At 46.8% G+C, this 10,507-nt stretch overlaps 2 protein-coding genes across 2 annotated transcripts; both read right to left on the bottom strand.

Moving 5' to 3' along the window:
- Nucleotides 1–6,463: 6,463 nt before the first annotated feature.
- LOC124695141 lies at nucleotides 6,464–7,330 on the bottom strand. The gene has a single exon (XM_047228030.1). It carries the CDS (start codon nucleotides 7,328–7,330, stop codon nucleotides 6,464–6,466), a length of 867 nt encoding a protein of 288 aa, XP_047083986.1.
- A 2,283-nt stretch (nucleotides 7,331–9,613) lies between these two features.
- On the bottom strand, nucleotides 9,614–10,507 carry LOC124695140. Its single transcript, XM_047228029.1, has one exon. It carries the CDS (start codon nucleotides 10,505–10,507, stop codon nucleotides 9,614–9,616), a length of 894 nt encoding a protein of 297 aa, XP_047083985.1.

Raw genomic sequence — 10,507 nt, 5'->3', positions numbered from 1 at the left:
TTATGGATGCTCCTCTTTTTAATGAACGCACTTTACGCGCTGGAGATGAGGTCATTGATGAGTGGGCTAGCCTTAAAGCAATAACTTTGGAAATAATCTTTGCGAAGGTGTGAATCAAGCTAATAGGTCTATAGTCGTATATGGCAAGAGTACAATGTTGGCCGAGTTCAACCATTGCAGGTGTCCAACTTGAAGATTGTTGAACTTTTGGATGGTGAAAGAACATCTCTCCATAATTATGTTTTGTGTGTTTGATGATAACATATGTGATGATCTAACGTGGTTTAGTGTGCAGAAAAGATCTACATTATAGTTTGAAGTAAGAAATATTCAAAGGAAAAAAGTTGTGGATGAAAAGCAAGAAGGATTTCTGGAATTTCCAGGCCGGAAATTCCGAGAATTTCCGGCCCCCATTTTTTCGCTAAGGACCTGGAGGTTCGGGTACCCTAGACACCCCCCGGAAACTTGGCCGGACATTTGTGTCGAAGGGGCGGAAATTCTAGGGGGGGGGGAGGGGGGAGGAATTTCGGCCTCCACTAACACCGGAATTTCTGGCCCTAATAATCTGCAACAGCTACAATTGGTGGGGGGGTATAAATACCCCCTTCTTCTTCCAGCTCAACCTGCTCATTCTTGCTCAAGTTCATCCACCATTAGAGCCACCCCAAGAAATATAATATTCACTAGATCTCCTCCTCCAACCATCCAAAGCTCTTGATCTTTGGAGAATCGAAGGAGAATACCCCGATCTACATCTTCACCGAAGCGATTTACATTTCACCCTCATTTGCTTGAGGGCCCCTTTGCTAGTGTTCCTCTTTGGAAACCCTAGTTGTTGTTGTTGCTGCTGCAGATATTGGGAGCCTCCAATTCGGTTTTGGATGTGTGCCCCAAGAACTTTATAAATGCCCAATTTTCGCCTCGAGGAAATCCCTAAGTGGAAGTGGGCTAGACCTTCGTAGCGCTGCTCACAGGAGACCTGAGTGAGGCCTTTGTGGTGTTGGTCTGGCCTTCGTGGTGACCACACTCCTCCAAACGTAGATGTACTTCCCCTCAAAAGGAAGAAACTACAGGAATCATCTCTGTGTCTCCACATGCTCCACTCTCGGTTACCTCTATCCTTAATATCTCTATTATATCTTGTCTAGATATATCTTACTTAGTTGTAGATCTTGTCATATAGGTAAATTCACATAGTTACATATCTAGAGAATTTACCTTTGTGCCAAGCCTAAATTGAAAAAGAACTAAAAATTGGTTAGCACCTAATCACTCCGTCTAGGTGCGGCATACGATCCTTTCAGATGGCACACATCACATAAACCTTAATAATCTTCCAAATGTTTTTTGAAGAACAAGCCGGTGAACCCATCGGGGCCGGGAGCCTTGTTGGTAGGCATCTCATGTATAGCCTTTTGTACCACTCCTTCGAAAAAGGGCATCAATGCCCTGCATATCCGTATTGGGAAAGTGGAGGCCCCCCAATTGAATTTTTTTGGTTCTAGTAGTCCCTTTTCCCATGAGCAAAGCAAAGTGGTCATGAATGATTTTTTTTTTACTTCTAATCATGTTCGCTGGTCTAACCTCCATATTATGCTTCAACCTTTGGATATGGTTCTTTCTTCTCCTCGCATTCACCCTATGGTGGTTTGTGTTGGTGTCGCCTTCTCTAATGTTGTTGATCCTTGGACTTTACTTCTTTCCATCTCTCTCAGTGATGGTGAGGCTCAGGACTATCCTCTTTAGGCTAGCCCGTAGGTTGCGCTCCTCCGTAGGAGGAGGCGGCTCTCTTTGTGCAATGCCGAGTTGAAGGATGATGAGAAAGGCAACGTGTAGAAGTGGCAGATTTCGAGAAGAAGTGTGGACTTGAGCATTCGAGAAGAAAAGCAAACTATACTGTTCGACCAGCCTATAAACTCTTATTAGATGAACGCATCAACAATGAAGAGCAAAATGAAGCTTTAGATAGAGGTAATACTAAATGAAAAGCTCTCTAGAAATTGAAAGTTATGCAAAAAAAAGTTATTTTTGTGGTGCGTGTTAAAAGGTTTCCTGCCTTGTCAGGTGAATTGAAGAGGAGGGAGCTGAGCATCTGAAGGAGCTGATCAAGTAAAGGAAATAGCTGGAGTAGGGTTCGTAGCTAGAGATGTGCAATGCCCTTATAGAAAGGGAGCAATCCATCCATGTGCTACGTACGCACAAATAGTGCACATCGATTCAACATTTAACGGCCAGTACTAGGAACTAGGAAGAGTAGATTTCAAGGAATACATTAACGATCCATACATTAATCTGCAAAACCGGCGCAAATTTTATCCGGTCTTCACTCGTTTCACTGCTGGGCTACTCAGGTAAAATTTAAAAACACCCCCAAACCCACATAGCGCGCGCCCGGCGCCTCTGCCATCCCCAAACGTCACAGCCGCGCGTATACCGAAGCTGCCGCCGCCGAATCCGAGCTCCACCGACGTCGCTGCCGCCGCCGAATGCGCGCTCCACCAAATCCGCACTCCACCGACGCCGACGCGGCGCGTACCGCTGCCATGCTCCTCCGCCGCCGCCGCTGCCGCCGCGCCTCCTCTTCCACGCCGCTATCCGACGGCATACCCGCCCCTTCTTCTAGCTCAAGGTAATCTTGATGTTCTCATTTTGGTTTTCATCAATCTTTTTACCTAGATTAATTTCCCCTGTTGCATTGTTGTATTAACGATTCGATATTTCTTACATTGGTTTATTGTTTCCATTTCTGTACTGGCTCAGATTGTGTCGTAGATTATGTATTGCTTCAGGTTGTCTAAATAGTTGAGTGGTGTACCATGCATTGACTCAGATTTTAGAATACATATTTGTTCAGATCGACTGTCAGGAATTCTTTCAAATCCGTCAAACAATCAGCCTGATGATTCACCCTAATCAGTATACTGGTGTTTGTAATATACAGTTTGATCACTGCTTCTACACCAATCAGTACATCGATTTATTTGGAAACATTCCAATTCATGATTTTGTACTTCTATGTTTTTTTGTACTCCCTCCGTCCCATGAAAGTTACGACTTTGCGGAAACCTGTGTGTTTTTGGTAAGCAGTTGCCTGGCCCTGGTCGACCCTCTTTTGTGAGGGGCACCCCTTCTCCCGAAGTTACGGGGCTATTTTTCTGAGTTCCTTACAGAGAGTTGTCTCGCGCGCCTAGGTATTCTCTTCTCTATCTGCCCACTTGTGTCGTTTTCTGGTAACGACCTGCTAAGCTCCTACTTTTTCATGTTTACAATCTGGTCCCTCCGATTACTATAGAGATGAGCCCAATCCAGAATATAAACCGTAAAAGAAAACACCTACTAAACCAATCATAGGAAATTGTACAAATTCAGGGATCCGCGATTGGACATGGAAAATAAAAATACTTTCCTTGGGTGAAGGAACATATTTTCGATAAAGGGAATATATTAATATCAAGAAGATACCAATTACACCCAGCCTCTGCAACAACGCACCACCCTAATGGCACTACGGATGCACACAACCAAAAACAAAAAAACAAAACTAAGAAACAAAAGTCCCGCTACAGTATCTCGGGGCGGCAATACATCCACCGCCAAGACAACACCTGAATTACAGACTCTCCAAAAACGACGCCTCCAAGAAGGGAACAGTGCTCAAACACCGTCATCGCCCGATCAAAGATCTTAGTTTTCACCCTGAATATAGTCCCCGCTCTCAAAACAATGCTTCCACCAAGGTCATTGCCAGGCACAACCAATTAAGGCCAGACCTTGGGTTATCACCCTGAAAGGTAGGACTCTGCACTTCACCTGTGTTGTCGCCCCCACTTTCATACCGTTGCTGTGAAGCCCGGAACACCAAGCAAGTCCCTCAACAACGCGGAGATTTGAACCTCCCTTAGCTAGTCCTCCCCTCCGGCCTTCATGAAATTATCTTCTTCCGGCTTTCATCATGGATCCATAGTCACTTGATGTCAACACAGAAAAAGAGCTTCGCGCCGCTCCCTCCAGAACCAATCAGTCGGAATAAAAGCATGGGTGCGCACGACCGAATACCTCCAATCCAGCAAACTCCAGGCAAAGCACTGTTACATTCGGCAGAGCCTTCCGGAACTCAACCCCCGGCCAGATCACGAGTCCAGGCCTCCGGTAGGTCCTCCTATTCACGCAAAAGAGGCCCTAGGACCGCCGCCTTTATTCAGGTCGGACCCCCACGTCGGCGACCATCCCGGGCTGGCGAAACCAACCCTCCACCGGCGACACCATCGCCGGCTTCCATGCACCTCCATCTCGCCGCCGGATCGCGGTGATAGATCAAAAGATCCACCACCACCAACCCGCAGGCCGACCCTCTCCGGCGAAGAAGAGGGCCACCTCCTCCGTCGAACCCAAGGCTGCTGCCCCGGGCGCCCTCTTGTCGTGAAAGAAACCCGAGATCGCCTCCACGCACCGACGAGAGGCGGGGGGGGGGGGGAGGGCATGACGCAGACCGAGGACCTGCCCGCCGCACCACCAGCCCTGCCGGTGTGCTGCGGGTGGAAGCCTACGGGAGGGGAGAGGGGATACTGCAGCGCAAGAGCCACCGCCGTATGCGTCGAGGAGGGGAGAGCCCGTCCGCCGTCCCCCACGACGGCGAGGAAAGGCCCCCGCCGCTGCCACGCCTCGTGGGTCTTTGCCCCGGCGGCGCTTCCGGCGGTTAGGGTTGGGGGAGGAGGTCGGGAGAGGAGGGTGAAGGAACATATGACTCGATCGATATTTCTGTAGCGTTTCATTTGCTTCTCTTCAATGGAAGTTTCATTTTCCCAGAATGTATCCTTATTTTTGGCCTAATTCTTCTGATGATCGATTCAACCTCTGATAAAAAAGATAGACCTTTGCTCTTGATAATTTTTTTCCGTTGAAAATAGACCCAAATTTTCCTTTTTTCTTCTTCCTTAGATTTGTCTATCAAACACAATATGTTTTGCATGTGTTTAATAACTCTGAATGGTGAAGCCAATATTGTGTAATAGTTGACTCATGATCAGTACCAATATATATTCAACTCTGGGCCAGAAGAAGCATTTGTGTTTGTCCCTGGAAACATCAAATGATTTTGGGGAAACTTGATGCATGAAAGAAACATACTTGAGTAAATGGCAAGCGTTTCTGACTTGGTAATAGGTTTTATTTTCAAAAAACATCAATTTGATGGAAATGGAAAACTAGCAGAAGGGTTCCTGTTTCCACCGAAGAAATGGGAGATCTTATTTCCCTTCACGGAGATCTTCTTGACCATATTTCAAAACTTCAGGGGTGTCACCTCGACTGAACGGATCCACCTTTTAGCCTTTTTTTGGGGATGCTCTTAGGTCACACGATTTTTTGGAGAATGCTCTTAGGTCATTGATTCTTGTGTAGGATGTAATTATTTTTTAGCTGAATCAAGTAGCCATAATTCTACTGTGCTTTTGTAGCTCTGCCCTCTTCAACTACCGGTAGCTTGCTCTGTTCATGCCATTATGGTAATCTGTTCTGTTTGTCATCTTCAGTATTGTTGCCATGTACCTGGAGTGTGTACATTGTATGTTGTTAGCTGTTATTGCCATTTCTAATTCCTTCTATTTATAAACCATCTAATCATGATTTCTGAGTTTTATTTCCTTTTCTATGCCAGGTGTGACATGTATGGCAGCAAGCTTTGCAAGGAGTGATCATGGACCTGGAGTAAATAACGTGAGACACAAAAACTAAAGTGGACATGAGTGGTATTCCGGACTATCTGATGAGAAGAATGAACAGATGGCCCAACTACAAAAGAAAGTTTCAGTCATCTGTGTGAATGTCACTATACGTCAATCCTCTACCCCACAAGTTTCACCTGGTAAGAACTCCTAGATGGTAAATTCATTACCTTCGTATGCGCCTATATTTTGGGTAAAACTAGACGTAGTTATGTCTCTGTTGTTCATATGAAATCAGAGATGAGTATATTTGCTAAGCCTTATCTGTCTAGCAATCCCTGACAAATCAAGTGAAGCATACTTGCATGATAGCTGTAGATCTGCACTATTCATCTACAGCTCAAGTGGCTAAACTCTTACTTGATTATTTTCCTCACGAACTCAATGCAGCAGAGTTATGGCATGGAACTTATTCATGGAGAGAAAAGATTGACAAAAACTATATGAAAGCTTTTTTTGGCAAGGGAGAAACTGTATGAAAGCTAGTCGTAAATAAACTCAACAAGGTTTGGTAAAAACATAACACGGATGGCAATTTTTTTCCCAACAGAAATAAATAACCGTGAAACAATTTTATATAAGAGTATATTAAATACTACGATACAATATGAAACAGGCAAAATCACCAAACAAAGCCCCAACACGTCTGCAACACATCCCCTGGCTTATTGCGCCAGAACTAATGAAAAAAAAAATCCAAGAAACCACCAATATCAAAGCATGCGGGAAAAGTACCAAATTCAGAGACCGAGGCCCATGGCAATGGCAATTACCACGTTCAGACCCAAAGCCACTCCAATCCCAAGCAAGCTGCATCGATGACCTGTTGCACTGCTGTCGTAGGGGCTGTTGTCCACCAGTGTCTCTCCCACGCTCTCCACGCCTTGCTCTCCACCGAGCCCTGCCGCTTGTGGCAGCGGCGCGAGGGGCAGCTCGGGCTGTGCGGCTCCATTATAGGCGCCGTAGCTGTTGCCATTGCCTCCTTCCTGTCCGAAGGGCAAGTTGCCGCTCCCCTGCCCGATCGGATCAGCGAACGGCGGCATTGCCGGGGCCAGGCCAGGTGAGCCAGGCGATCCACAGTGTTGAGCTGCGCGCGGCTCGTCGCTGGCCTTCCAGGCCAGCTCACCGCCCTTGTCGAGGATGCGCATGTCACCCTCGTCCACTAGCTCCAGGGTTCTGAGGAAGTTGTTGTCTACTGACTCCGTGTCGTGTGTGTGCCACACCGAGTTGCTGCCGTCGAACACCTCCAGCCCTTTCCACGAGAACACGAGCGCGCAGGTGTTCACGGTGCTGACCGCCAGGCACTCCGACTCCCACACGCTCTGCCCCTCCGCGCCCGTGGTGTCGAGGATCTCCACGTAGCAGAAGTCAGCTCCCAGGCCGCCAGCGCCCGGTGCGGTCTGGCTGCGCAAGAAATACGCCGCGTACTTGCCGGACGGCGACGTCAGGAACAGCACTGGGTTCTCCTCCCAGTGCGGCGGGATGCTCGCCAGAATCTGCTGCTTGATTTCCCGCTCTACGATGCCGGTTGGCGCCATCGCTGTGGCGTAGGATGGGAGGAGAAAGGTGAACGAGAGCCACATGGCAATGTAGGTGATTAGCTCCATTGCTACTCTGGTTTGTGTTTCGCTCAGATGCTATACGTACGTGGGTTTGTAGTATTTGTGCTTGTGCATGCGGTGGTGTGTCAGTTTTATAGTGAGACTTAGCAATGGAGTGGTACATGATGATGACGGTGCAAACTGCAAAGGCATGGTTGAGTGGTTGAAAGCACCGGCTCCAATGGATTAGTGGGAAAATAGGAAAGCAAACGACCACAAAGTCTGCCAGCGTCAGAATCTGGACTTTCCAGCTGCAAGTTTGACCAGGAAATAATATCCTATGCTCATTTCAAAGGGCTTCACTGCTTAGTTGACCAAAATTTCGTAAAATCTTAGCAACTAGCTTAACCATCTGAATAGCTTAATGCCATCTGTGATTAGTTGGGATTCTTCCATGGTGGCTTATGGATTTTTATGTGTGCTATCATATTGAGCTTTTGTGGTCTTTGTGCTTTCAGCTGAGTGGAGAATCAAAGATGTTTTTTTTTATTTCTATGTCTCATTTTGGTTCATAACTATGTAGTTACAGATTCTCTATATGGCATCTTTAAATTATATATGCATTTCTAGTGCAAATTTTGGTCCCAGAATTTGCACTAGAAAGGTTAAAATGAACTATAAGTGAGATTTAGGCGGGGTCCCACTTGACACCTTACCGGGAAAATGCTGTAATATCCGATGCACTGAAATAACACAAAGTTTAGGGCCAGCTAGAATACAGTACTACGAAACCTGACTAGTTAAACATACCGACACTCGTTTCTTGTATGAACTAAACCTTGTTTCAGCTCACAGAGACATAAACAAGCACCATTTTTATTGTTGAGAACTGGCACTTTCATCAGCATAAATTTAGTAGTCCATTTGTCCCTTTCGTATTACACAAATTGTAAAAAATACATTTCCAATTCATGGCTTCTTGTCACTGCAAGGGACGGAGACAAGGGGGTTGAAAGCTAGCTAAATATCACAGGTTGGAATTAAACTAGTCTAACCTTCAGTCGGGTTAGATAAGAAACAAGCATTGCAATCTCGGCTGTTTCAGGATTCAGAGTTCAATGCAAACAACTGAAACAAGGCTGCTTCACAACAGACGCTCTGGTTTCATGTCCAAAGTACTATAAATAGAACTAGCTGTTTCAGTATAAGGACTGGGTGTTGATTAATTCAGTGCAAACAACCGCGCCCTTCAATATTACTTTCCTGACGATGGTACGTGTAACCGCACGGTAAAATGCAACGAACTGCAGTACTTATCAAGAACCTTGCAAAAAAAGGGAGTACTTATCAAGAAGGTCAAATCCTGATTCCCATCAAGCATACCAAAACGCAAAATCCTCATGAAATAATTGCTACAAACAAGTAATAAAACTAAAAGAAGTCAAAAAATTCCATGATTACTGAACAAGAAAATTGGTAAAGGTTGAGTCATTAATTACGACCAGGTAAGGAAATTACAGTGAGTTCAGGATTTTCTTGATCACCAAGAGCGAAGAAAATTACAGCAAGTTCGGAAAACTTTCTTGATCACTAAACTAGCAAGCAGGACGATTACAGAAGATATTCAGAATTCTATTGATACCAACATCCACAGCTCTTCCAACTACAATAGTTACCAAACATTCTTGATCATACAGAGACTTTTCGATTACAAGTTAAACTCCACTAGCAAAATTCCCCAGATCAAACAAACAGACGATTAGAGAAAATTCAGAGTTCTCTTTGATACCAACATCCACAGCTATCGTAACTCCAAGAGTAGCAGTACAAAGTGTGCGACGACGAGCAGGGTTAATGACCTAAACTAGCTAGTAAGCACCTCACCATACTTGTGGTCTCTCAATTTGTTAAAAATAACATGACAGAGAAATGCAAAATCTTGCTTCATGACGGGGGAGAAGAAGGATCATACCTGCTGCTTGGCAAAATTTATGTGGGTGCCGCCGGCCTCGCCTTTGGGTTTCTGGAAAGTTTCGGAATGGATTACATCCAGTTATATAACTGTCTCTTGTAGTCTGAAGAAGTGACGCAGTAGGCAATAGCCCAATAGAAACCACATAATCGAGTCTTACAAAACAGTATCTTAAACAATCACAAAATATTACACATTACATATTCAGGTACAAATGTACAATACGTTAATCCTAGTAGCATGCGCACAACCAGAAAAGGCACCACCCTTATCACGAGTTCACAACCCATCCCTGCTGGCTTATTGCGCCAGAAATAATTAGAACAATCTCGAGAAACCATCAAAGCCGTCAGGCGGGAAGAGCACAGGTACTGAAATCAGAAACCGAGGGCCATGGCAATGGCAACACTGAGACCCAAGGCAACTCCAGTTCCAACCAAGCTGCATCCCTGCTTCAGTGCACCACTGTCGTACGGGCTGTTGTCCACCAACGGTTGGCTACCAAATCCAATCGTCTGCCCAACCTCCTCCACGCCCTGCCCCTGCCCAGCGACACCACCGTATGCTGCCGTCTGTGGCAGCGGTGCTAGCGGCATCTCGGGCTGTGCTGCGCCGGCGTTGCCATTTCCGTTGCTTCCTTCATCCTGTCCAAATGGTAGGTTTCCACTCCCCTGCCCGATCGGCTGGGCGAAGGGCGCTGTTGCCGAGACCAGGCCAGGCGAGCCGGGCATCCCGCAGTGCTGCGCTGCTCGTGGCTCGTCGCTGGCCTTCCAAGCCAGCTCGCCGCCCTTGTCGAGGATGCGCATGTCACCCTCGTCCACAAGCTGCAGGGTTCTGAGGAAGTTGTTGTCAACCGACTCCGTGTCATGTGTGTGCCACACCGAGTTGCTCCCGTCGAACACCTCCAAACCTTTCCATGAGAACACGAGTGCGCAGGTGTTGATGGTGCTCACAGCCAAGCACTCTGACTCCCACACGCTCTGCCCCTCCGCGCCTGGCTCGGAGATGTCGAGAATTTCCACATAGCAGAAGTCTGCCCCGAGGCCTCCGGCGCCCGGCACGGTCTGGCTGCGTATGAAGTGCGCCGCGTACTTGCCGGAAGGCGACGTCAGGAACAGCACGGGATTCTCCTGCCCATGTGGCGGAATGCTTGCCAGAATCTGCTGCTTAGTTTCCCGCTCTATCATGCCGGCTGGCGTAGTTGCTGTGGCGTAGGAAGGGAGGAGAAAGGAGAACGAGAGACATATGGCAATGTAGGTGATTAGCTCCAT

The sequence above is a fragment of the Lolium rigidum genome, chromosome 3, assembly GCF_022539505.1.
Source record: "Lolium rigidum isolate FL_2022 chromosome 3, APGP_CSIRO_Lrig_0.1, whole genome shotgun sequence".
Taxonomy (NCBI): domain Eukaryota; kingdom Viridiplantae; phylum Streptophyta; class Magnoliopsida; order Poales; family Poaceae; genus Lolium; species Lolium rigidum.
This window is presented reverse-complemented; position numbering and strand designations above follow the sequence as displayed.